Source organism: Melopsittacus undulatus, chromosome 17 (assembly GCF_012275295.1).
Source record: "Melopsittacus undulatus isolate bMelUnd1 chromosome 17, bMelUnd1.mat.Z, whole genome shotgun sequence".
NCBI lineage: Eukaryota > Metazoa > Chordata > Aves > Psittaciformes > Psittaculidae > Melopsittacus > Melopsittacus undulatus.
In genome coordinates this window covers 3,414,216-3,441,659 of record NC_047543.1, presented here as the reverse complement: position 1 = coordinate 3,441,659, position 27,444 = coordinate 3,414,216, and the positions used below count along the sequence as shown (strand labels likewise).

At 49.3% G+C, this 27,444-nt stretch overlaps 1 protein-coding gene across 2 annotated transcripts; it reads right to left on the bottom strand.

Annotated features, from left to right (window-relative positions):
- Window positions 1-880: 880 nt before the first annotated feature.
- Window positions 881-23,692, bottom strand: KPNB1 (karyopherin subunit beta 1). Of its 2 annotated transcripts, XM_034070093.1 has the most exons (22): window positions 23,562-23,669; window positions 23,267-23,325; window positions 20,328-20,510; window positions 19,294-19,494; window positions 17,737-17,889; window positions 16,858-16,917; window positions 16,474-16,563; window positions 16,178-16,288; window positions 14,554-14,655; window positions 13,127-13,351; window positions 12,579-12,770; window positions 11,494-11,624; window positions 10,172-10,319; window positions 9,852-9,923; window positions 7,418-7,562; window positions 5,731-5,813; window positions 5,040-5,147; window positions 4,637-4,780; window positions 4,439-4,544; window positions 3,979-4,093; window positions 3,261-3,422; window positions 881-2,353 (listed from the first exon to the last, which is right to left on the bottom strand). In XM_034070093.1, coding segments are annotated over exons 1-22 (2,631 nt in total). In that variant the 5' UTR covers window positions 23,602-23,669; the 3' UTR covers window positions 881-2,352. The 2 variants fall into 2 exon arrangements, with proteins under 2 accessions (XP_033925984.1, XP_033925985.1); XM_034070094.1 differs by lacking the exon at window positions 881-2,353 and having other exon boundaries at window positions 3,257-3,422; window positions 23,562-23,692.
- Between the last annotated feature and the right edge of the window lie 3,752 nt (window positions 23,693-27,444).

Sequence of the window (27,444 nt, the reverse complement as noted above, 5' to 3'; positions counted from 1 at the left end):
GTCTTTTTTTTCCTTTCTTTTTTTAAATTTTTTTGTAATTTTTTAATATATATCTTTTATTTTAATTTTTTTAGGAAATCCCACCCCACCTCCAGAACCAAAATAAAAAGGCATCACTATGAAAGGTGACCCAGGCCGTGCTCCGGAGCGAGCCGGCATTCCCAGCTCCCCGAGCTCCTTTCTCCTCTCCAAACCTGGGATTTCCTTTCCCTTCCTTTCCCTTTGAGTTTCTGCTTTGTTTCTCATACACTGGTTCAAAGTCGGCACTTCGACTGCGATCTGAACCCAGCACTGAAAGGCACGTATCTGATACCCTGTACAAGAGCTAGTGTGGATGCTGCAGTGCAGATGGGCAACAGAAGTGGGACTCCACTGTCCTGGATCCTTGGATCCGAGTTGGAAGGGATGGGGAGGGGGGAGAAAAAAAGGGAAAGTGGGGAATAAAGCAGATTCTTGCTGCTTTTGAGAGAACAACAACAAAAAAGGAATACTGGCGAAGGTTTTGTAGTCTCCCTCCCACAGCAGCTTTGCAGGATGCCCGTGTTAAACTGCAGTCAGATGCTGGTAGTTCAACTGCTGCATTAAAAGGAAATGAAAAGAAAGAGTCTCCAACCCCTGCACCTTCTGCAGGGGTGGGTTGGATCTTGGCTTATTGCTGACAAGCTAAAAGGGCCTATTCCTCAAAAGCAAAAGTCTCATTGAAGAAGGAAAGGGAGAGATTCGCATCCTTCATGTGAACACAAAAGCGCTGCGTGGCCAGGGGAGCATCAGCAGCCGGTTGAGGTCCCAGTTGCCCATCAGCCTGCTGCTGGCGACCACATCCTCACCTAAAGGGTTCCCTTGGACTGGAAAAACCAAGAATACAGAAAAAAAAGGGAAGTATTGGGGAATGTTTGACACCATTTTATTCATCTTCAACTGCAGTGGAAAAATAGAACCTTTTACAAGTGCCGTCTTGTGTAAGCTCAAGTCAGTATATATATATTTTCTATAAATTCCTCTTTTTCCTTTGTTTTTGAAGCGCAGCAAGAGACCAAATACCACATTAAACCTGATCAAATAAAGAGCACAAAAGGCCAAGCAGTTTCCAAATGGCATTTTTATCACCGCATCGTGGTCGCACATTGAATTTCACCTCACTTGAAGCTGTTTTGTGGGGTTTTTTTGCCATTTTTGCCTTTTTTTGTTGTTTTGCTATTACCTGAAGTTTGCTTTTTGCTTTTCAACTCTTTGGCACAATTTGTCTGTGGGTGTCGGGGCTGCTACGAGTCCAAGTCAGGAGAGAGCTTTCCCTTTGCGTTCTCACTGCCAATTGGGAGCACTGAACACTTGTAACTTTAAGTTTGAAGCCTGAAATCGCCTTTGCCATTTGCTTTCCATTCCCTCTAAAGCAAGAGGTTGGGGTCAGGTTGGTTCCCCCCCCCCCCGTTTCTACATTCACAGTTGAACAATATTAAGGAAGGAAAGGCGCTTGGATGAACCGAGATCATGGAAAGCGGCACCGGGACCGGGAGCTCTGAACATTCGTCAGTGTTTCCCTAAAATAAAAAGCCCTAAAGAGCAACTTTCCTTATTTTTTTATCTTTTCTTTTATTATTATTATTTTGTCTTTTTTTTTTGTCTTTTTCCCCTCTTTTATTTGTACATCTCTTAACGCTGCATCAGTAGACTGAACTCTGGTTAGTTTATGAAATGCAACAGCTAACCCTTGGGTGGTTTTTGTGGGTTTCTTTTTTTGTTTTTTTATCATTTTTATGTGGTTTTTGGGAAAAGATAAACTGCAATGACTCGAAGTTGAGAACGTGGATACCGCCTCATTCACACACACTCACTCCTAGACTGAAAAGCCTTCACCCTCCTCCTCTCATCCCATCACCGACAGCATCGTGCGGCAAAAGGTTAGGGCAGGCGGCTGGAGCCCTTGGCTCCATCCTTCTCCAGCAGCCCAAAGCCCAGAGCACCACAGTTGAACCCAGTTTCCTCTCCTCCCAACCGGCCGTGTTCCCCTTCTACACCGGCCACGACAGAGAAGCTGGTCCTGGTCTGCCTCAAGAAGAGACTCGCTCATTCCTTGGACAGAATCGGGTCATTCCCTCTTCCCAAAACCAGCCGGTGCCGGGATTCCTATGCAAGTCAGTGCTCAGCTCGCTGACAGCGCTGCTGCTGTGGCGGGATTCACAATGTGATGTGTTTCAAGCCTCACTCACACTCATCCTCTCATTCCCAAACATTCAGCATCCGTGCACACTCCTCACTTCCGTGGTTTTGTTTTTGTTGGTTTTGTTTTGCTTTTTCCTCAAAAGATTGGAGATTTCCAGTGGGGGCCTCAGGTGTCATCCCAATGGTAACAGATCTGTAAGCAAAAAGGGTTCATCAACAAGGAACCCCAGCCCCGCGGGCAGGAGGGGAAGCTGGGAGTAAGTGGGGTAAAAAGTGACTTTGCAGAAGCAAGAGAAATAGATGGGACACTTGGGAGCTTCTCCTGATGGGCTGACAAAGCTGTGCCAGATTCATTGCCCAAACGCACTTACTCCATCCTACCCCTCTCCAACCTGCTCCTTTCTAAAGCTGCTTCATCAGAATCATAGGCTCAGAGTATTTCAAGTTGGAAGAGACCCTCAAGGATCATTGAATCCCAGAGTGGTTTGGGTTGGAAAGGACCTTAAAGCTCCTCCAGCTCCAATCCAGCCACAGACAGGGACCCCTTCCACTGGAGCAGCTGCTCCAAGCCCCTGTGTCCAACCTGGCCTTGAGCAGTGCCAGGGATGGGGCAGCCACAGCTTCTCTGGGCACCCTGTGCCAGCGCCTCAGCACCCTCACAGGGAACAAGTTCTTTATTACCCAACCTCAATCTCTCCTGTTTAAGGGAGTTCATTGAGCCCAACTTCCTGCTCCTTGCAGGACAACCTAAAACTAAAGCATAAAGACTAAGAGCATTCTTCAGATGCTCCTTGAACTCCAAGCAGGACTGAGGAGACACCAAGGCTTCAGCTTGTCCCTGACCAGCAAGGGGACGCATTTCACAACACAAGAAGCCCCTTGGTCTGCATCTGGTCCTGTGAAAGCCACGCAGCTCCCTGTGCTCCTCAGTTTGTATTTGTTCTCATAGACAAAGACCACAGATGGGGCTTGTTTACAGAGAAGCACCCGAGCTACAACCGCCCAGAGAACAAGGCTTTGGGGAAGCATCTTTCAGACTCAGGAGTTTAGCCAATTTCACAATTATGCAACATGCAAAGGAGGTGGGTGGAAGCCCTTACCAAGCTTGATTCTTCAGTTTTCTCAGCTCTTTAGTCGCCCAGGTAGCAAGGGTTTTTGTTTTGTTCGTCTTGGATCTTCTTCCTTCAGTCAGCAGTTCATGTATCATGGGTCTAGATTCTACTAATTTCAGTACATCTTTCCCAAAGGCTGTACACAAATCTCTGCAGAAGCAAAGGGAGAGGCTGTAAGGCTGAGTGTCACAAGCAGATGTTCCAGTACCACTGTGATCAGCTCTTGCTAGCGAACAGAAATCTGACTCACAGCTCATGTCCTTTCGAAAATGCTGCATATGGTCACTAATTTCAGCAGAGGAAAACTCAAGTCTTCTGGAATTGTGCCTAACTGGAGACATTCAGTCTCCTTGTCCCCTTCCCTACATTCCACAAAGATTAAACCATCCTGACCCTCCTTCCTCCCTGCCCAGGGAGCTGAAGGTGGAAGGGAGCTTGTTTTTAAACCCAGGTCATCCTTGACAAATCCTACATCTGGGATTTCTGTAACACCCCCCCAGTGTTCAATCCCACCTAGGGATTTTCACCCTGTCAGTGAAAGGACCTCACCTGCAGAACCACTTCACTCCTTGGGTTAAACATCCAACACCCCAGAGCTGACACTAAACACCTTCAGTCATAAAAGCCCAGCTTCAAATATGAAGGCAGTTGTATAAAGGTTTATCTCTATCTAATGAGCATGCTGAAATGGGATGGGGATGCTTACCCAATCAGCCCAGCAGCGCATGCCACTACAACATCAGTGTGATCCTCATCTCCAGCAATGTGGTCAATGTAAGACAGGATAAATTCTACTCTGGGCTGCACAAGCATCACATCCGCTGAAAGAGAAGAGCTTGATGAGAGGAGGGTGAAACACAGCTTGTGTTTAACAGTCTGCCCTTGAAGAGGGCTTCCAGGATAGCCCCCAAACAGGCAGAACCTGACCCCAGAGATGCTGAGATGGGGAGAGGAAAAACTGCCAGAGGAAGAGGAACTGCAGTGAAGGCCTCCAAACCCATTCCCAACTCCTGGCAGTAAAGCATTCACTCCCCCACAAAGGGAATGAACAAGGACATGCCCTCAGATGTGACAACCAGCTTGAAACAGCTTATCCAAGCCCAGCTCTTCCCATGTCTCTTTCCCACCCCAAGCCCAGCACCACCACAGCAGGACACAGTACTCACGATGCACGTTTTCTTGGTCTCCCTTCAATCCCTGGATAATTCCAGTGTAAGCTTCCAGGCAGCCCTCCCTCAGCTCATTCAGGTAATCCACCATGTCATAGTCAGACTGGAAAGGCATCAGGAAAGGAACACTCAGTGGGTGCCCAGCCCTTCCTTGTGGTCTTAATGCAGCGGAGAGGCACAGCACCACTGGCTCACCTTATCGACCTGTGCTTGAGAAGCCTGCTGGAGGGTGTTGAGTACAACATCGAGGTACTTCTTAAACTCTCCTCCAATGGCAAGGGCAATATCACCAAACACCGAGAGAATCTCAGGCTTCACAGACCTATGAACGTTTTCGTTCTGGAAGAGATTTTAGCACAGTTACATTCAGTGGCATTGCTTTTGTAAGGAGGGAGGAGCTAATAAATTAGGCCATTTCCTTGAAATGTACATCCTCACCCCCAATAAATTTGGATTCCATTCAAATAGTAAGCCAGATAGTTGTCAAACACGAGATCTTCAGAGCATGCCTAACACTTCTGCTTCTCCCACCTCCCACTTTCTTCTCAGTGTGCAAGCCAACTGTTACTAACTGGCTAATGAGAAGGTAAACACTCACCCCCAAGTTCTCCAGGAGCAGCTGCATAACCTCATCACAAAAAGGCAGGATGTTGGATTGCAGGGCTCTGCATAAGTCACCAACCAGGCCCACTGCAGCCAGACAAACCTGCAAATAGAACAGCAAGTGGGACACCCACCCAGTGAGTCAGTCTTCCACGTTCTATCCTTGCAGCTTCAGCTTATTAAAGCCCTAAGCAGTGAGAGTCTACACCCATTAAAGGACCCTCTTAGAGCAGATGAGGCTCTTCCTTAACCAGTTGTATCACCAAGCTGGCAAAGAGCTCAACTTGCTTCACCAAGGGGGGAGGGCAAGAGATCCAGCTGCCAAAGTGCCAGGTACTTGGTGTGAACACAGCAGCTGGGTGGTCAAAACTTCCACCCCACAGGAAGCACCAGGACTTGACCTTCTAATGGGAACACACAGCCAGCAGCAACCTCTTTCCTCATCAAGGCCAACTATGAAGTGAAAACACAGGTGTCAAGTCAATGAAGGCCTTCTGCTGAATTAAAGAGGAGGCTAAATCTGTGCATGCAGCCAGTAATTAGAGAGAAGTGGGGCTCCAATTCTGGTTTCATCACCAGAAGCTGTGGTATTTTATGGATGCACATCCATTTTACGGATGAAATCAGCATCCATGAGCAGATGAGAACTGAAGATTGTGAACAGGGCTGCCTGGTTTGACCTCTACCTGGTACTCAGCGTAGTTCTTCAGTCCAATGCCAAGGAACGGTTTGAAGGCATCCATGTACTTCAGAAACTCTCCACCTAAGACTGTGCATGGAAAATAGTCCAGTTAGACAAAAAATCCCAACTTAAGATGTATTTGCTGGACTTGAACCACACAGCAACCCACCATTATATTCCACTCAACCCCAGTACCTGTATGTTCCACAGAAGCCCAACTAACCAGTTTTCCATCAGACATAGATCAACCAGGTTGGAAAAGACCTTTAAGATCATCGAGTCCAAGTGTTACCCCAGGTAATGCCACTAAAACCGTGTTGCTACATCATTTTCTACCTGGTTTTTGGAATACTTCCACCTCACACACAAACCAAGCACCAGTGAATGCATCCATCTGGACTAAACAGGTTTGGACTTGTGCTCAGTTCCTCACAGGCCTCTGAAAACAATCACCTCCTGTGCTTAGGAAGGATGATGAGATCCACCTTTCCGCATCACTTTTACCACCATAAGAGCTTTAGCATCTTCCTTCTGGAAAGAGCTGCTTGGCCTCTTCAGTTCAAGCACTCCTCAGCAGGCTCATATTTAACCAGAATGTGATGTAAAATATTCCTGCTCTTTGCAGGCTCTGACCCTCCTCCAAGTCACTTGCAATTCTAAGACCACACATGCAGACTTCTCTATCCAAAAGTGAAGGGACCTTGGGCTCAAGATGACCACACTTCCATTCCTGTGTGCGATGATCCCAACTCAGCCTTCTCATTCACATCCCAGCATCCTCAGGCAATCCCACTAAATGTTCTCAAGAGCAGTCTGATGAAGACCTGCTCTCCAAACACACCGCTGCTGAAAAGGGCTTCTCCAGAAAGCCCAAACTTGCTCTGCTGCACTTCAAATGCACTCTCAGAGCAATCAGGGATGTAATTCCATTAGGAACAGGTCCTGGCACCTGCTAGCCAGGATAACAGCCTCAGGAAAAGACGACTTGAATGAGCCTCTCTCCAAAATGATCTCCCTGAAGGCTGCTTCCAGCCCATGCCTGGCTTTTATTAGAGGGGAGGCAGCAGTGTCAGGCAATGAGGTTATGGACTTTCAACAGCACCTCAACTTTCCCACTCCTTTGACAGCAGAGTGTGTTCCTAAAGCTCTGGGCAATGCCACATCCACCACCCTCTAACCCAAGCCATGCATCTCAAAGTGCCTGGAACACCACAACCCAATTTGCCTTCCCCCATTGGGACCCATTCTAAGGCTGATCTTTGCCCAAGTGATTTCTTTGAAACAAGAACAATGACTGTAAATCCACCCCTGTCGAAACGCCAGGAACCCACCATGAGTCACAAGCAGGGCTAAGTATGAATCATGAAGATAAATGTGCCCTGCAGCAGCTCAGGGACCAGGTTGTGCTGGGCACTCTATGAAACAGCACTAGAGGGGTTTTTGCTTCCTGGCAGAATTTGCAGTTTAACTGTGTTAACTGAAACCAAACCATTCATTCATGAAACAGCCCATCATAACCAGCCCCTCAGCTTCACAGCTGGTGAGATGTGTGCTCAAAACCATACCCCAAGCAAAACCAGGAACTCATCATGGCTTTTGCCATACAGACAAGAAAGAGAAGGAAGGAAACCAGCTCTGCCCCAGCTTCACCTCTCCCTGACCAACACCTTGCTCTGCAGCACAACACTGACCTTCCACCAGGGTGCTGACTGCCATCAAGGCATCCTCCTGCACACCCCCCGAGCCTGCCGTGCTCTGGAACATCCTCAGCAGAGATGCCATCACCACATCAGAGATCTGCAGAGCATCCTGGTGCTGGACCTTCCGGAGGACGTTCTGGGTGGGAAAGGAGAAAGAGATTCTAATTGCTTCCATCTCTGCGAGGCTGGCTTGTGCCTTTCCATCCCCTGTGCTCAGCTCTGAACACTCGTGACCACATTTGGGCTGCTAAAAACGAAGCTGCTGTTTGAACTCCGCTGCTGCAAAAATCTGCTTTGTCAGTGCAAGTGCAAAGTCCCATTCATTTTAGCTGCATTCAATTTTCCAGCTACAGAACAAGCTGAATTTACCCTTCCTGCTGCATAGGCTATTCTCCAGGCTTTCCATTTGTAAGCTGGCATTAAATGTGACCAGCCCATACTTGGCCCTATCAAAAAAAAGCCCTTTTCCATCACAGCAATGTGATCACAATCTCTTGCTGCCAAGCATGGGTTGCACATAAGCTTTGCTTCTAAACCACAGAATTCAACTCCAGCAATGCTGGCTGTTAAAGCAGGGCATAAGCCAGGCCTCACTGCTAGCTGCAGTCAAACCTTTCCTAGCCAGGAGGAATGGGGAACAAATTAACACACAACCACTGCTAAATACATTTACAGGGATGGGTTTAGCAGTGAGATGTTTGCAAAGCCAAACTGATACCTGATGACAGCAAGCAGAAAGGCCAAGGAAACACCTTGGGTAAATACCTGAACTTAACCTAAGCTCTGCCCATCCTTTTTAGCACATGAACTACAGAACACAACCTCGATGTCTCCTGATTTCCTATGTAAATAGAGTCTCTTTACTGAGGTTTACTTTAGGCTTGAAGTACCTGCAGCAATCACTGTAAATACTCGAGGTTCAGACTTTGTGATGAAGAAGAAACACACATTTACAAGTTAAAAGAAGTTTAATCCTGCCTGTCCTACACTTCCCAGAAGGAAAGGCGCCAGTGATCAACTCATGCCAAAAAGGGAGACTCTGGATGCTGAAGGCTCCCCATTAAAGCCCAAGAGAAAAACAGATTATTCCCAATTATTTGGGAATTACCCTAAAAATTGGCGAGAGAAAGGAGCTGCTGATGGGCTTTTGAATGAGCAGGAAGTTCAGGATTACCCAAAACAACCTGGAGGCAACACCCAGGAGACCTCTTAACCTTGCTTAAGAGAAGGGGAAACTAAAGGGGATAGAAGCAGACTGTTACCTGGGGGTGAGCAAAAGGCTCCTTTGACTGGGCTTACAAGAACAAACAGCACAGCACTGGTACCACCACCCAGCAAAGGGATGAATCTGAGTGCAGAGAGATGCTCTGCTCTTATTTCAGGTTACACAGCACTTTTAACACCTCTTCTCTTCCTTGATCTGCCCAGAGCCATGCTGATGCTGAATCTACATCTAATATAGAGTTTTAAAGCAGCACCTTGTAACTGTTAGTAAGTTAGGCAGGAGAGCCCAGCACCACCCTTCCTGCAGCATGAACAGGAAAGCTTCAATAGCAACCATCACCTATTGCAGGATGGCCTGATGAACCTCCTGGGGGAAAAAAGTGGCTGTTTAGGCTGGAAAAGACCTTTAAGCTCATCGAGTGCCACTGTAATGAAAATAGGTAACTGAAGAGGTCGATTTTCCACAAATGTAACTTTGCAGAGGAAAACACTGAGGAATTTGCATATAGATGATTCATTTATATTCACCCACAAAGTTTCAAAGTGCTTTTGGGATCAAAAAGGAAACAGCTACAGAGCAGGGTTTGGAAAAGCTTCTAAAGCAAATGAGAGATTTGAACTCCCCCCTTGCAATCAATAGCAAGAGACTAGAAAAATCACTGAGCAACTTGTATCAAAGTAACTCCAGGACAAAGCAAGAACTGGAATGGGGAAGCATCAAGACCACTTTGTAGGAGTAAGCAAGGAACTGCAATGTGCTTGCACTCCCGAGTCACATGGGCTGTTCGTTACCAGATGTTTAATTTCCAGGACACTCAGTGCATTTTAATTAGTGTCATTTTAAATAAGAACACCAACCACAAGAGGCAGATGAGCGAATTAAAGTCATTATGGAGGGGTTTTGTCTGTGCCAAAGCCATTGTTCAGCCTGTAGCCAACATAAGAGCCAATCTGAAAGTAAATACACCCCATAGCATGCTGCATAGTGTTCTTTATTCATATTGCCCTATGCTTTGGAAGTCGTACTCTACTGAAGCCTTTTGAACCTTGTATCACTCCATACACGTCAGCTGGGAAGCAAGATCCCATTTCCTCATTCCGATCTCCTCAACAGACCCACGTCTGCATCCTCAGGGGCACAGAAGCACCTCTAAAAGCATCACTTTCCCCATCACCACGAACACAGGAGACAGGGACTTACCTGGAGAGTAGCACAAAGGAGAGACTGAAGATCATTGAACTGGATTCTGTCGGAAGTACTCTGGATATGGGACTGTAAAAGAACAAAACCCCACATGTGATAAGCCTGTGCCACCATCCACACCCCCCCAGCGGATTCTGACAGCACTGTCAGCTCCAGAGATGCAATGTGCTCCTTCAAATTTAAGGCAAGAGGTACTGTTCAGAAGCTTAGTGTATCTACCCACCTCTAACAAAATAAACCCACATTATACCCTAACATATGCACTCAGCAACAAAACTCCTTTTCCTACCCCAGACAGGCAATGGCAATAAACCCACCTCCATCTGCAGCACTTGCTGAAGTCGTTCCATGATGACCAGAGTTGTCTTTTGGACAGCAGGGTAACAGTCCTTGGCACTGTTTTTCACTATTTCCATCAGAGATTCATATGCAGAACTCCTCAAGTTATTCTGGTGTCCATCAGGCCTGTAACAGAAGGGATGTATTTGCAGCTCCCAATGCTCAGGCTTGCTTAGAAACAAGACTCTTTTTTTTAGTATAGCAGCTAAATTTTGGTGTTGTGACAAGCAGAAGCACTTGAATTCCTGGATTCCAAGACTTGAAAGTAACTGAAATTTGTGAAACTACTTTTGGAATGACTTTTCATTTGCTATTAATAATGACTTCCAATATTTTCAGTCACTGGCAAGCAAGTACAGGAACAGAAAAAGCCTCCAACCCACATCTCCCAGTGTGCTGTTCCCCTGTCTGGGAAGAGCTGGTCTCCAGAGGTGAGCAGCATACATTACTACCTCTGCTATCCCTGCCAGGCCTCGGTGAGGGTGTTAAATCTGACATAAAGCCAGCTGAGATCTATGCTGACTGATGGGCTTTAGAGCCTTGAGCCAGACACTGTGCTTCTGGTTGGATGTCAATTAGACAGGAAGAGTTTAGGCTTTGAACTGTTCAGGCAGGGACACCATTTAAGCAACAGTCCTGCAGCAAAAGGCTTCAGCTGTCGATTGAACTGATGATCTAATGATTGAACTCTGAGCTGTCAAGATACATTCGACCTTCAAGGCAGAATACAGCTCCAGCCTTACCCTTAATTCTTACATCTGCAGAACTGAGAACAACATTTTGCCTCATCTATTTATATTGCAGCTTAGTTGGGAAAAGGGCAGTATCCAGCTTAACTAGGTCCTCATCTCTTCTGGGAGTACCTGGTGCTCACGTAAATGGCTGTAACATCACAGCAACAACCAGGGTATAAAACAATCCCAGGCAAAGGAGCTGCATGATACACACAGGTTTCTAATGACATCTTGCTGCAATCCTGCTTATTCAGTGGCCTCGGAGCCAACCTTGATGAGCCTTAGGACTACTGAAACTGTGTGTGGGGTCTTCAAAGGAAAACATGGAATGGGTGCTCCTGGAGGAAATCCCACATTTCCCAAAAGCAGATATGACAAAATGCTGCAAAATTATTCTGTGTGAACAGCTTTCTTCTAGGGAATTAGCATTCTATATTCCATAGGATACAAAAAAAGCCCAGTTCTGATAAAAGCACCGTTCATATCCAAGCTGCAAGAGGACCAGCAGCCTGGAGGAAGGAAAAGCAGCATCTTTGCAGAGCTTAAGGCAGTGATTTCAGTGTTACCTATCTGCAGTCTCCAGAAGCTTCTGAACTATTAGCTCAAATGAAGTAGATAAGCAGTAGGTTGCTGGTTCTTCCTGATCATCAGCTACATCTGCAGCTTCATAGGCAGCTTCAGCAAGACTAGAAAAGGCCTGAAACACAGAACAACCATTGCTATTACTCAATGGAGTTTACCCTCACAAGCCCAGCAACAGATCCCAACCAATTGTAACACTCTTGAGAGGTGGATGTGAAGAGTTGAAAGGCTCCTGATCTTCATCTTCACTCTAAAAACACATCATCATCATCTTCAGAAGACAGAAGCCACAGCTACATGGGCTTTTGCTAGGATCAACAGATCAGGGCAAAGCTTCCCCACTGATTAGATTCTTCAAACCTCCAGAATACCAACAGACCAAATTCTGTCATTTCTAAACCTTGTTTTGACATGCTGATGCTCATCTCGAGCTCAATTCCTATTGAGCAGCTCTCTTTGAAAGGCAGAAAGGGAACACACTCCCTTTACAGTGAAAGATCAGATGTGCTGTTTGGTAGTAGACATCCATCAAGACGATGATACAACTCGAGTTAGCAAACCAACCCACGGGACAGCAGCTTTAAGGGAACAAGGAAATCTCATGCTCCTCCTCAATTTAGCTCTGGAACCACTGCAGAAGCAGGCTGGGGTAATGGCAAACAAAGCACCATATCCTATAATGTTAAGGCAGCAATCCAGCTGTCCCTAAGAAAAAAGCTAAATCCCAGCATGCCTTTTTTAAACAGGTATCAGGGAAAGCTTCCACAGCAGTTCCAAACCAATGAATATTCTCATTTCTCTCCTTCAAATCCATTTCCTTTATTCTTTCCTACCAGAGCCCCGAAACAGACCTGAGATAACTTACTTTAGTGTTAACCACACTTGTGTGTTGGATGACCAAGCCATGAATCATCTCTGAAATCCATTTAATTCTGAGTATATATACATTTAGATGCGTGCATATATATATATATATATATATACACGTGTGTGTGTGTATTTGTATATGAACTACATTCCCCTTGTCAACAAAGCTTATCCCACATCCACCAGTGAGTGGCTGCCTTACCCAGCACACGTTGGAGGCCACTCTGGGCTCAGCACTCAGGCCCTCCATCAGACACTGCAGCAGTGGAGCGAGGTAAATGTCATTGATGGCAGCTTCAGGAAGCATCTCACAGATCCTGCCCACGGTCCAAGCAGTCGTGTCTCGAACCACAACACTGGGGTCCTTCATTAGTTCTATTAAAGTTGGCATTGCCTAGAACAGCATTGCAAATTTCGGTGGTTTTAGGGCAATATATGGAATCAGACATTTGCCACCACGTTGGATTTGAATGTATCCCCTTGAACTGATATTGTAAGATTCATAAAGTTATTTCTCAGGGCTAAGACTTGAGAACTGGAGGCAGTTATTCTGAAGCCTTGCATGTCTGTGTGATTCAGAGCTATGTAACCAAACTACTTGCCCTAGGCTACCAAACATCACTAAAACATCATTAAAAGGTGACATCCTTTTGCTTTTCCTTAGATTAAGAGCAATGGGCAAAGCCTCCCCCAAACAAATCAGGAAGTTTTCTGCTCTGAAAGCCTCTAAGACAACATAATGAATCTTACCTGTATGACTAGTGGTTTGAGCTGGTTAGGCTCTGGTCCTTCCAAAATGCAGCCAAAAGCCATCACAGCTGCATCTCTGTATCGCCAATCCGGGTTTTTAATGTGTTCTTTAATAAAGGGCAGGACATGAGGAACAATGTCATCTTCACAGCAGGTCGCCAGGAGCATGAGGCAAACTCCTGCTGCTTTGCAGGGGTTCCAGTCGTCATCATCATCATTTTCATCCTAAGAGAACAGCACCCCTGGTCAGGCTGAGGGAAAACATCCCCTACCCACTCACAGGCAGAGCATCCGTGTTGGATTACTGCAGGGAATGTTGCCTTAATACCAGGCTTTATATTTAGCAATTAATGTAGGTCTGGAAGTACCACCTGCATCTCTGGCAGAGAAGCACCCCGAGTTACTTGCATCATCTCTATCCTTTCCACCGTGGTGTAAGGCTGCTGGCTCTTTACTGACACACCTCCAGCAGCCTCATGCATCTTCCCAACTGCTTCTCTCTCATCCAGGTTGAGCTTTTGTTCCTTTGATCCATGCCATTGCAGAGTGGCCATTGTAGTTAAATAGCTTCTTCCCCCTTGACTGGCAGCTCAGCCACTTCCCCAGTTCCTTTGAAGCTGTGTACCTGTGATTCTCTCATCTGTTTTATCTGTCCTGGTTTAACAGGCACTTTAGAACCTCCTGCAGTTTAACTCTCTGCATCCGAGCAGACAGCAATACAAAACCAGGGAACCAATTCTCTGGCTTCACTAAGAGCATCAAGCATTTCCCCAGTTCACTGCAGTAAGCCAAATGAACTTCATCCTGGATGGCTTAATTAACAGTTTTCTTTCATAATTAGACCTGCTGCAGCAAATGATACCATTAGTTTTGATTAGGCTGCAAGGCAGAGTCCAAACAAGTCCTTATGAAGTGCTTACTAGGTACTCAACAAACACGGGCCTCCCAGTTCAAGTAGTAAAGCTCAAGAATTGGATCTCAAATGATGCAGAGCCCGTGTATTGGGTTGAATTTCTCAAGCAGTTCATTGGGAATACAGATTAACTGTACAGAATACACATTAACCCTCCAGCCTCTTCAGAAACCACAAACACAAGCGGGTGCTCAGAGAATTCAGCATTCAAGTGACACCACATGCACTCTCCCAGGCTCAGCCCTAAAAACAATGCATCATTCAGGCAGAGTGGTGCACAATGTCTCATCCCAGCCCAAGGACTGCCATGAAAGGTGCTCTGAACACGCTGCACCAGTATAAACCACCCCAGGGCACCTAAAGCACCTCTGGGACCAAGCAGTCTCCTATGCAAGGGAGCGATGACCACCACTGACAATCTCCTCCTCCATGCACCAGCAGAATCACTGGTCCTGAACACAGAGCAGGCACAGCAGGGATTTTCTGGCCACACAACAGGGATTTTGCAACTCACCTGTTTTGTTAATGTCTGTGTTAGAATGGGGACCAAATACTGCAGCGCTCCTTTCGCATAGAACTTGCTAGTGTGCTCTGGGGGCCTTCCTTGCTCTGCTGCCTAGAGAAAAGAGGTTACACAATGATTCTCAGTGGCTATATAGGCATGAAGGCTGACTGATCACGTCCAGGCGTCACAAGTTCCCTTTTTGCATGCTTTCCTCCCCTTCCCAACACAAAGCTGGAGTTATTGTAGCACCCAGGAACCTCAAGGACAGCCGGCACCAATCCCAGTCCTACCCAACAAGCAAGTCCCATTTGCCATTCCATGCATGTACAACTCCTCCTCCCTCACATGGGACAAATAGGAATGTTTTCAGTTTGCAGCCACCTATAATTAACAAGTGACCCCAAGTGGAAGCAGCAAAAGGTCTGCAGTGTATAAACTAAACCTACGTGCTGCTGCCTGTCCTTTTATCCTTGCTTTTTTGGGCATTCAACATAAATATATATTTAGCTACTTTTAAAGATGGATATGAATCATCTGAAGCCCTTCAAAGTTTAAGCTGTTATTGATCTCGTCGGCTAATTTATGCAAACAGCATCTGCATGCACAACATCACCCCAAATTTCTCTCCATCCACACCCATTGTAAGGGATAATGATTACTTTCCTTTCAGCCCATCACTTTATTCTTAACTCATAAATACTGGATTAGACAGAATATGATCAATCTTTTTGCACACTGGGTTTGGACTAAGTCCTGTCTCTTATATGTCAACAGAACAGAGCCCACTAGGCCTCCAAGACAGCAGGGAAGTCAAGAAATGCTCTCCCTTCAATGTGCTATCTCAAGTATTCAAGATGCTGCCTTAATGAAGGCCCAGCTCAAAGATCCTCATGATACTGAGAATTTGCTGGTGTGACACCATGCCTGATATCTGTGCTCAAGGCACATTTAGGTGAACCTTACAGGAGCAGCTCGAGTTGACTTCTGAATGCTCAGAAGCAATCAGGTAGCTGTCACGTACCATTTGCAGAAAACCAGCACTTGTATGTCACAGTGTGTTCCCATCAAAGCTGTCAGAGGATCTTTATCTCAAGCAGCTTCAATTCCCAGCCGGGCTGGCATTTAAAACCATTCTGCTCACTTAAAAAGGCAGTTCATCCCATTCTAACCCAGTAAGCAAAAGTGGTTGTGTTCCAGCTACACTAAACGCTATGGAGCCTAGGAAGCAAGCCAAAGAGTTATGGAAGGGAATTCCAAACAGCAGCCCCTGTGCTACAGGCTTTGTATCTACCTGGAATAGCAGAATCCATCAACCAGAGTTGATAGTATCCAGGCTAGCAGCAAAAAGCTAAGCTGGGGACCCCAGCTCCATGCTGCCTGCAACATAGAGCACCCACAGCCACCCAGCCTCACAGGCTTAGGTCTCAGCTTCAGTCACAGACATGCATCACATCACATCAGAGTGGTGCATGGTGTCTCATCATGGACCCGTGAGTGCCACACAAGGGGGTCTCCCACACTATTCCACCTGGGAGAACAGGAGGAAGTTTAGATGTGGTTCAAATACATGAGCTCAGCATTCCCAAAGAGATGATCACGAGCACTGCTCTCCAGTGGTCATTTGAAAGCTCACCTCGGATGCCTCAATAGCCAGGTCCATTTCCTCATCACAGACATTTGACCAGAACTCGATCCCTTGCAGAGCCACCTCATCTATGTCACTTTTCATTGCTTCAATGGTTATCTGTAGAAACATGAAAGAAAGGAGGGGAAAGAAGGATGTTTTAGCAAGGAGAGGGATTCCCAGCATGCAGTCACAGCCGAAGAAAGCAAAGCAAACCAGGAACATAAGAAAACCTCTACACTTGGATTAGGGGAAAGGAACACAGGAATTTCAGACAACAAGGGATGAGAAACCTGGGTACTCACAGCAAAAAGAGCAGGCCCCATGTATGTCTCCATATACTGATAATAAAGGGACATTATCTTCACCAAGTTCTGTAAGGCAGCCACTCGTACCTGTCAGAGCAGAAAACGGATCAAGTGCTTTGCAAACCAAGCTGTAGCCCACCATAGGTTAATAACCTGGCCTGAGGTTTACACCCGAACTATTAAGGTCTTTACTAGGAGGATGCAAGTTGCTGCTTGTGCATTTGCAACTTCTGGCTTTAAGGATAAAACTCATTTTGAGTACTCAGAGCCACTTAAGAGAACAGTGTTTACTCCACGTAACACTTGACAGCTCCTTGCTGATGCCAGAGCCAGCTTCCCCAGAAGGGTGCAGTGAGGAACCAAGCCCTTCATTCCACTCACCCTTGTATCTGGACACTGCGTTGCTTCACAGACTACTTGCATAATAAAGTGCCTTTCAGACTGGAAGAAGAAACAGAAAAGGAACATTAGAATTGCCTTATCAAAGCATTAAAGTCTTTGCATCCTGCCTGTGGAGGGTGTGTTTTGAGTCTGGCCTAGTGCAGTCACTCACGCAACACTGCTATGGATGAAGGACCAGTACAGGTTACTATTCACTGCAGTATTTTACACTATTTCTTCCCCAAAATGGGAATCCCAAACTTCCAATTTAAAAAGCACTTAACAGACTGTCCAAAAGAGAAAGATAAAGCAGAATAAGTTCTCGTTAAAAGACCTTCTGAGCTGAAGGTTCAACACGAATTCCATCTTCCCAGCATCTCCCTGAGACCTAGAGGACAGACTTAATCCAAGAAGGAAAAGGGAAATCAATCGATTTTTCCTGTTCTGGACAGTTTCACTCCAAGGCCCCTCTTCTGAAGCCTCTCACAGGCCTTCCTCCCCCAACAATTTCCAGAGGCAAAGTTAAATCTGGCTTGCTGCCACACCACTTGAAAGGAAGTGCTGATCCAAGCTTGTACGCTCGCAGCAGCATTACAGGGTAGTCTGATTGGGAAGCAGAGCATCTCAAAGGCTGAACTCTAAGGTCAGCTCAAATGTATCCAAAAGAAAGCCAGTGGCACTTCCTTTCCATTGATGAACCTCTGAGAGGTTCCACAATATTTCTATGTCATGACAAGCATGCACCAGACCTACAGAAATGAATCCAAGTCTCAGCTGTATCATGATTATGCATCAAAACTCAGCGTGGTGCATGATTTCTCATCACAGACCATGGATCCAGCCCTTGCAGTTTAAGCCATGAGTTGTCACCCCCCTCACCTCTTTGTCAAAGTTTGCTTTGGTGAATTCCAAAGAGTTCAGGAGTGCATTAGTAGCTGCTAGCTTCACATTGTTGCTGGGCTCTTCCTTTCTCATTCCCTGGATGATGGCTGTCAGGATCTCATTGGATTTGTCCTGAAGCTGTTCTGGATCCTAAAAGAAGTATTAAGAAAGTTACCTGCCAGCTGAACAGCTCCCTCTGTATTTTAAAGCATCCTAAGTTTCATCCTGAAATCTTCAAGTTTGAAGGTGCTAAGGAAAAGAAGTTCTTTGTTCACAGGGAGGATTGGACCACAAGTACAAGGAATGCACCCACCAATGTGTCTTTACAGCTTCTGGGACAGGAGACTGAGCTGAGAGCCCAATATTCCAAGTCACCAATGCTAAATAAACCCCACTGCCTCAAATAACAGGCCAAAAAGCATTGGACTACTTGACTTCATTCAATTAGCAAGTTAAACCATACTGATTTCCAATTCCTTTATACACTGGGCAGAGATCTACGCCAGCAGCTGAGGTAGAGACTTTCAATGGTAAAGTTGCCAATATTTTGAGATATAGGGAAAAAATACATTGCCTGGACAAGGAGCAAGGAGAGTTAACAGCCAACAGTGAAACCAATCCCTTGCAGCCTGATGAAAGCCCCAAAAGAAGAGATCTCTTTCTGCCTCACTACACAGAGGCTCAACCAGTGAATGCCACATCATACATTCTCCAAGGCATTCAGTGGCACCAAAAAACCCAGCAGCTAACTTTGTTTTCCAGTAGAAGGTCAGGCAGCACCCAGGGATTTAGCAATTCACACTGGATACTTGATGCAACACATTGGGATACTGCAAACTGTGCTGATCATCACAGAACCCCAGAGTGGTTTGGGTTGGAAGGGACCTTGAAGCTCTTCCAGCTCCAATCCCTGCTCCAAGCCCCTGTGTCCAACCTGGCCTTGAGCACTGCCAGGGATGAACACATCTGGATGTTCAGCTGAAGTTAGGTAGCAGCAGCCCTCACCATCATACAACTGCTGCAACATAGACTTCAATCTGCACCTTATGAGAGATGCCCTGGATTTGTGCTGTGAAAGCAGGTCAGTCCTTCCAGGTACCATCCTCATGTTTACTGCCCATTGTTCTGTCAGCACAGAAACATCCTCCAGACAAGTATTAAAAGACAGACCCAAGGAAGCATTACAGCCTATTAGGTATCATCAACTGGTTTGGGTTGGAAGGGAGCTTAAAGCTCCTCCAGCTCCAACCCCTGCCACAGGCAGGGACCCCTTCCACTGGAGCAGCTGCTCCAAGCCCCTGTGTCCAACCTGGCCTTGAGCACTGCCAGGGATGGGGCAGCCACAGCTTCTCTGGGCACCCTGTGCCAGTGCCTCAGCACCCTCACAGGGAACAGCTTCTGCCTAAGAGCTCAGCTCAGTCTCCCCTCAGGCAGGTTCAAGCCATTCCCCTTGGCCTGTCTCTACAGGCCCTTGTCCCAAGCCCCTCTTGGCTCCCTCAGCCTGGCTCCAGAGCACTTCAAACACACTCATCCCCATCCTCCAGATGTACTCACAATGTCCTGACAGATGTAGCCAATGGCCTCCAACGTCGACTCTTTCATGTGCTCTGTGCTGTGCTGGTTCGTAACGTTCGTTACCAACTGGGGAATGAGCTCGGGCCACTGGTTCATGGGGATCTCTGCACAGGCAATGCCAGCCACGCACTGAGAGGCCGAGCTGGGCCTGTACGTCTCTGTACCCAATGTCTGCAAAACCTGAGGAGAGATTGGCAGGAGATGCTTTGTGTTGGTGACCAAAGAGAGATGGGCACAAGCCTGTTATCCAAATCATCCCCCTTCCCCAGTAAAGCCCTTTGCTCTGCTTCCTCCTGCTGCAAACAAAGCCATGACCAGAGACAAATGGTGTTTGAACTCAACCTGGCCACAGCTGCCCCTTTCAGGAAGTGAGATCCAGCTGTGGGATTCCATGGACTTCCACCATGTCCTTTAAACCCCATACACAGCACTGCGTGCCGTGACACATCAACTCCTTGCCTTGGAAAGCAACATTGCCAATGCTAAACAAAATGGGGGTTAACCCCCCTCAGGGCCTGCACTGTTTATGCCAGGATAATCTCAACAGGGCTGAGTAATTTTCCTTCCTTTTAATTGCAATTTGTCTGTTCTTCAATAACTGTTTTGTTCAGAACTGGAGGGTGCACATTTGCTTCAGTAATTCCAGTTATACCCCTTCATTTTCCATATATCCACTGAAAAACCACTAGATTTCTAATGACACTTGATGGAAACCTGTAACAAAGTGGGTTTGTAGCTCCAATACCCAATAGGACAGCTCCTGTTTGCACTGCAAGCTCCCCCTTAGTGATCAGCAGTATAGGAAAAGCCTAAAGTGATATCATCATCCCCCACCCAACCTTATTCTGCTCTATACAAACCCCATTACCATTAAAAGAAATATATAAAGGGTAAGGCCAACTTGTATCAGCGAGGTCCTGGTCCTCAGGTGGAAAAGGACGGACAAGATGCTCACCTCTCATCCCCACGGTGAGGAAATGGGATGAGAAGGAGCAAAAAGGGACCCAACTTACGTAGTTCTTGACCTCCCTGCGGGCGTTGGCGTCGATGGCGAGCCATCTCTGCTGGTACTGAGCCTTGATGTCGGGGTCCTTGGAGGTGAGGGAGTTCTTGATCTGCAAGCCGGCTGCCACGCGGGCAACTTGGCTGTTGCCAGGGTTTGCCAGCACTCTGGACAGTTCCACCAGGAAGGTTGGCTGGGAAGAGAGCTGGGATCAGCACCACCAAGGAGGGGGAAAACCCTCCCAGCACCCAGAGAAAACCCCAAATGACCCCGAGGAATGGGTTCGTGTGTCACCAAAGCTCCTTCTCTACCAGGCCATGATCAAACCATCACCACCACTGTGCTCTATCCCACCACTACAGGTGGTAAGTTCCTAATAAGAACTGCTGGGAAGCAGCATAAGCAGGCATTGACTTTGCTGGACTTCATTATTTTACCTTCCCTGCTCCTATCTGCTTCAAGTATTCCTTTAAATAAACTACTGGGCTCCCATGCCAAGATATGTATTTTCTGGATGGGTATCAAACAGGGTAACTCTCTGCTACTTGTGCCTTGTTTCAAGGCAATACCCAAGCCATAACCTAACACAGGCATTGCTCAAGTGGCAAATCAGACACTGCTTTACAGGGCTGGGACATTACAAACTTCCTCCTTTGAAATCAAAGGGGCAGAGACACACATGGAGATCCCCCCCCCCAAAGGGAGTACGTGTGTGGATAAAAATACCTGGCATCCGTGTCACTTGCTATTGGTGCGGGTGAGGAATGCCCCTGCCTTTAAACCCTTTCCTCCTCTGATTGCTTTATGTTTCAGAGGCTTCTGCTGTGGGGAGCTTTCAGCACTGGAGCTGCCCCTCCAAAGGGTTTTGCCTCCCAGGAAAACCTTGCTAGGAAAGGCTGGAAGCAGCTGGGCCATGCTCAACCCGCTTCCCAGCAAGCAGGAATTGGCTTTTCCTGAACCCGTTTCACACCCAGTTACACACAACACACTCCTATAATGTCTGTAACCAAACTTCAGACACACACAAAGCTTTTAGGGCACCAAAAAGCCATGTTTAAAACCTCACTTCCCAAAGCTCATCAGAAGCCCTGCATAAATCCAGCATCTTGGACTCTACATTATCACTGGGCAAGCATGTCCCTTCAAAAGGAGATTTTAGTTGGGTGATCCAGTGTGTTCAACACTCAAACACAGATGAGCACAAGCCATTGGATCCTCAATGCAACAGACAGAAACCCTGCAAATACACACACTAAACCCACCTCCCAGGCATCACGTTCTACACTCTTGGTTTGATTTAGCATTGAAGTTCACAGGACAAGAATCAAAGTCTTGCTGTGTTTGCACTGAAACTGAAAGGTGAGGAAGTGTCCTTGGATTTCTCACCCATAAATTAGCAATAAACCACCCGGCTTTTCATGGAGCTTGAGGGAGAATTCCAGCTGAAGGCAAGAAGCGTGACACGAAGCCTTCCAGGCTTGAGACTCAAAGCAAATGCAGATGTGTGCGACCTCAGCACTTACATCTATGGGAAGTGTCAATGAGAGCCTCAGAGAAGGGTCTAAATTAACTCCAGGGAGGAAATGAAGGAGAAGAAGCTGCTCTGCAGGTGCATCTCCATCACCCAGCTGGGGGACCACTTCCACCTCAGCTACAGCCCTGAGCTCCTACCCCTGCCCATCTCAACCCTGTTGCTGTGAATGGAAGTACCCTGAAGCTTTCATCCTCCAGCCAAACCAAGCCATTAACTGACCTCAGAGCCTACACGAAGCTCCTCAACCCCTGCCCTGTGCTGGACCATTCCACATCAGAACATCCATTTTTAGCCCCATCATAAGCTCCATTTCATCTCCCTGTCGTGACCTGGCTCTCACAAGGCAGCAAATACATATGAAACCTTGGAAAACTGGCATTTTAAAAGCTTGAAAGGCAGGGTCACAATCACCTCCAGCCCTCACCCTGCAACACTGCCCATAACACTGCCCAGGGTCCTGCAGTCCAACCAGGGAGATCCTGACACTTAACAAACACCAATTCTAGTGCTCTGGGACCTTCCCAGTGTACACCAGGGTATGGAACCACAGAACCCCAGCCTGGTTTGGGTTGGAAAGGACCTCAAAACCCATCCAGTTCCAACTCCAATGGCACGGGCAGGGACCCCTTCCACTGGAGCAGCTGCTCCAAGCCCCTGTGTCCAACCTGGCCTTGAGCACTGCCAGGGATGGGGCAGCCCCAGCTCCTCTGGGCACCCTGTGCCAGCGCCTCAGCACACCAAAACCAAAGCCTTTAAACCCAAAAGGCCACGATTCGTGCTCCTGATGGTAACACACCGATGACAACGGGAACGCTGGGTGCTGGGACCCCCTGAGATGCAATGAACCATGCCAGGGGCTCTGCACTGCGCTCGGGCTCGGGGAGGGGAACGGAGGGGGGGTGGGGTTGGGTTTTTTTTCCTCTATTTTTCCCTTTTTAAGCTTTTTTTCCCCCTTTTCATTCCCTTCAGGAAGGTCACAGTGGAAGCTGCGGCCCCGCTTGACCTGCCCTGACCCTACCGATCCCCCCGCTCCGGAGCCCGCAGCCGGACGGCACCGAGCTCATCCCTGCGGCTGCCGCTGCCCAAGGACCGGACCGGGCCCGGCCCGGGCGGCGCCCGGGGCAGCGATGGCCGCGGCCGCACATGGCGCTCCCGCAGCCGGCGCGGCCCCTTCGCCCGGCGCCGCGTTCCTATTGGCTAGCGGAGGAGAAAGACGCGCTGCTATTGGCTGGAGGAGGAGAAAGACGCGCTGCTATTGGCTGGGCGCGGCGGCCGGGCGCGGGCAGGGTTAGGCTGCGCCCCATGGCGGTTCAGGCGGGGTGGGGGGGGTAGGGGGGGAGGGGAAGCTCTCGCCACCGGTCCCGTTCCCGTTCCCGTCGGTCCCGTTCCCGTTCCCGTTCCCGTTCCGCTCTCACCAGGTTCTCGATCGCCGCCTGCTCCAGGAACTTCTGCGCCGCCTCAAGCTCGGAGCGGTCTGCGGCGGGAGGGGGGGAAGGAAGGAACCGGCGTCAGTCAACGGGCGGGCGCGCGGGGCCCAACGGCCGCGGCCCTCAGGGGGACCCCGCGGCCGCACCGATCCCTGCCGGCCCCGCTCCCCGGGCACCGGCCCCGCGGGGCCTTCACCACCACCACCCCCCCCCGGCCGAGGCCCACACCCCACCGGGGCCTCAGCCGCCGCCTCAGGGGTGCGCGGCCCCCGCCCCACCCTACCCGGCGACACCGTCTTCTCCAGGATGGTGATGAGCTCCATGGCGGCGGCGTGGTGGCTCCGGCGGCAGGAGGGACGGAGGGAGAGGAGAGGGAGGGGGGGGAAGCGGGGCGGAAAGGAGGGGAAGGGGGGGGGGGTTAGGGTCAGACGGGGCCTGCCCCGCGGACGCGGCCGAGCCGGGTGGTCCCCTCCGGGCGGGGGGGAAAGGGGAAGGGGGGGAACGGAGGCGGCGGCGGCTCCGGCTGCTGCGGGCGGCGGAGGGAGACAGAGAACAGCGGGTGAGGGGAGGGGGGGGAGGTCCGGCGGCGGCCGCGCGCGCGCGCACGCACACACACACACACCGAGCAGGGGCCGGCGGGCGGCGGAGGGATACCACCCGCGCGCGCCCCGCGCCGCCGCGCTGATTGGCTGGCAGGGAGCGCGGTCCCCATTGGCTATTGGAGGGTAGCGGAGGGGGGGGGGGGGAGGGGAAGAGAAGGGCGGGAAAGGAAGGCAGGGGGCGGGGCTTCCGGCGGCGAGCGCGGTGATTGGGCCGCGGCGAGGCGCGCGCCCCCCGGTGGCGCGCTGTGGAGGGGAGCGGCGGACACGTGGGGGCACCGGTAACCCCGGGGCGGCCCCGGTTCAACGGAGCGGGGGGAAAAGGGGGGGGGAGGGGATTCCTGCTCCCCCCCCCTTCCCCTCCCCCCCATCCGGTCACGTGCTGGGGGAACCGGAGCCGGGGGTCGCTGCCTCGGTCCGGTCCAGGCCCGGCCCCGCTCGGTGTGAGCTTGAGGCCGGTAACGGCTCCGTGACCCGCAGGCTCCTTCCCCCGTACGGCCCCGGAAGGGAGCAATTAACAACGCGAGGAGTCTGCGGCCGGGGGATAAAGGAGCAGCGAGGCCGCAGGGAGGGTGCGCGGGCGGCCCGGCCCGGCCGCCTCTGCTGCTCCCGTCATGAATCATCCCTCGGGTGTGTTTTGTGCCCCAGATCGGGGTGAATGCGGCAGCTCCGCACAGGCGTGTGGGGCTCAGCGCCACAGGGACCTGGAGCTGTTGGGTGAGGCCATGGGGATGCTGCGAGGGCTGGAGCAGCTCTGCTCTGGAGCCAGGCTGAGAGAGCTGGGCTGGGGCAGCCTGGACAAGAGAAGGCTCCTGAAGGGGAGACCTGAGAGCAGCTCCAGTGCCTAAAGGGGCTGCAGGAAACCTGGAGAGGGGCTTGAGACAAGGGCCTGTAGGGACAGGCCAAGGGGAATGGCTTGAACCTGCCCAAGGGGAGACGGAGCTGAGCTCTTAGGCAGAAGCTGTTCCCTGTGAGGGTGCTGAGGCGCTGGCACAGGGTGCCCTGGGAAAGATGTCCATACATGTTCCATTCCATATGGAAGACCAAAGCTGAACCTAACCTCTGGAATGAGGGCTTGTGAAGCTTTGAGATGGGGATGCCCATGGCCCACAGTGCTAGCAGGAGGAGGGCAGAGGATGCTGCTCCCCAGTAACACAGCAGCAGAGTCTGGATGGGCAGAGCTGTCAACAGTTCACATTGCTTCCTCTTTTTAAGACCAATGACTATTTACAGCTGACTCACAGAACAGAACGGACCCGTTATTCAGCCTGAAGGAATGGAGTTCTCTGGTAGCACATCAAAGTCAACTCGCTGAGCAACACTGGGGAGGAAACGGGGTGAAAGTCACTCTCGTACACAGGGAAAAAGGGACAGGATGGGAGCAGGGGAGCCTCATGCAGCTGCAGCTGGGATGCAGCTCCAAGATGCTTCTCTATCGCCCTCCCCACTCCCGAGGCTCTAGGGCCATTACAACCCCAGGATGACTTTCCATAGGGACTGCTCCCATAGGAAAGCCAGGAGAGGAAGATTGGAGACCTTTGTGCAGATCTGCCCTTGGTAGCAATGAAAGCCCCAAGCCCCAGTGTCAGATGAGGATGAATGAGGCTCTGGAAACGCCCCCCCCCACCCCGGATAGCGCTGGTGTGAGCTCGGTGCACTGGTTTCCTCCTCATGGCCATAAATGGAATACTCAGCATTCACATTACAGAGGCTTGTATCATCTTCTGCCTTCATAAACAGCCACAGACACTGGCAGAGAGTTGCTGGAGCCGGAGACAGGGTCCTTGGGCTTAGTTCTGCATGGTTAGAACAAGAACTCATGAGCCTATGGGGCTGATCTGCCTCCAGGAACTCCTACCTCAATTCCAAGGGATGGGAATGATCTTTGACTTGGAGTTCAGTGGCGACCTCTAAGGAAGCACCATAAATCCAGAGTTCAGCTGATGCCAGGTTTAAAGATGCAAGCAGCAGCTCATTGACACGAACCACCACGTGCACTGCATCCTCCATCAGGAGCAAAGCCTTCCATTGAAGCTGTGTTTAAGGTACCTTTACAGGAGCACATGGGTGTGAAGTGTCTGAAACACAGCGATGTAACAGCTAATCACAGGGATGGGCAATGGTGGGTAACATGGAAACCTCACTGCAGCTCTTGACCTTGCACAGACACAGCTCAGTTCATGTGAAGGGAGGATTTGGGAAGTCGAGGTTGGGGTTTTGCTCTTTTTTCGGGTTTTTTTAAAGGTTCACAAGTTTTTTCTTTGCTGCCCTTTGATTTTCTGTCATTTAAAACATGGAGCATATTCTGCACACAAGTATGGAAACATTGGAGATAAGGAAGCAGCTCTTCCTTGTGAGGGTGCTGAGGCGCTGGCACAGGGTGCCCAGAGAAGCTGTGGCTGCCCCATCCCTGGCAGTGCTCAAGGCACAGGGGCTTGGAGCAGCTGCTCCAGTGGAAGGGGTCCCTGCCCATGTCAGGGGTTGGGGCTGGGTGAGCTTTAAGGTCCCTTCAACCCAAACCATTCCAGGATACAAAAGGTTTCCCATTAAGTGACCAAATCCCAAATCACTTCCATGAAGGATTCACATCTCCTCTCTTTGCATGCAGAAGAGCCCAGGCTGGGCCAGTCTGCTGCAGACTATTCAGTTTGCTCACTGACCACCACCTTGTTATTTCTGGCCCTCTCCTTCCACTGCTTGCATGTCATTTGCATTGTTTAAAGTCCAAACAAGATCACTTCAGCTTGCAGCTCTGGTCCTTCTCCTTTCATACATCACTGCTCACACTGGAATCACAGCTTTGCATGCTATTTTGTCCATGTGCAAGAAGCAGAAGAGAAACCAGCTTACTCCTCTGAAATCCCATCGGCTCTGCAGTGCTGACAGCAGGGAAAACCCGCAGGCGGGTTAACAGATGTGATGGGGATGCACAGAATTCCTGCTTCAGCCTTCTTTCAGCAGCCCTAGGGGTAGGAACCAACATGATGCTGGTTAAGAGCTCTGCACCTTGCTTAGTAACTGACCTGGTGCATATCCCTGCTCTGGCTCATCGCTGTTAGCATCAGCAGCACATGCACGATCCCATTCCTTCTTGCAGATCCCTCAAGTCTGCATGTATTTAACAGAAATCTGCTTATTCACATTTCTTTCCCCTTTTCCTTTCCCTGGTTCAAGTGCTCAACTCCACTCTTGATTCAGATTACACAAAGATCTACTTACACTTGGGCTCTATGTGCTCATTCAGCTGCCCTAAGCCCTGAGAGCAGACGAGAAGGCTGAGAACAAGGCTTTCCATGGACACAAGACCTGGGGCTGCTCCCTCTGTGGTTGAGGTCCTTTGAAAGCAGCAACGCTCTTGAAACAGAAGACAGGATGAGGCCATGGGTTTCACATTGACAGTTTTATTAACGCCAACTGGTTTAATCTTCGTGTTCTTTTTAAACAATAGCACAAAAATGGTTGAGGGAAGCGGTCTGACATTAGTCTGATGACCTTCTGAAATACAGTTAAGCCACACCACATACGAATTCCTGTTAAAGGGTAAAAAAGAGATGGAACTGCAACCTT

What these genes read in the sequence shown, in the direction of transcription:
- KPNB1 (XM_034070094.1), bottom strand. Translation starts at nt 23,601, where the DNA reads ATGGAGCTCATCACCATCCTGGAGAAGACGGTGTCGCCGG. An exon ending in GCTACATCTGTCAGGACATT is followed by an intron (nt 17,890 to 19,293) that starts GTGAGTACATCT and finishes TACTTCTTTTAG; the next exon opens with GATCCAGAACAGCTTCAGGA. An exon ending in TGCGCTGCTGGGCTGATTGG is followed by an intron (nt 3,423 to 3,978) that starts GTAAGCATCCCC and finishes TTGCTTCTGCAG; the next exon opens with AGATTTGTGTACAGCCTTTG.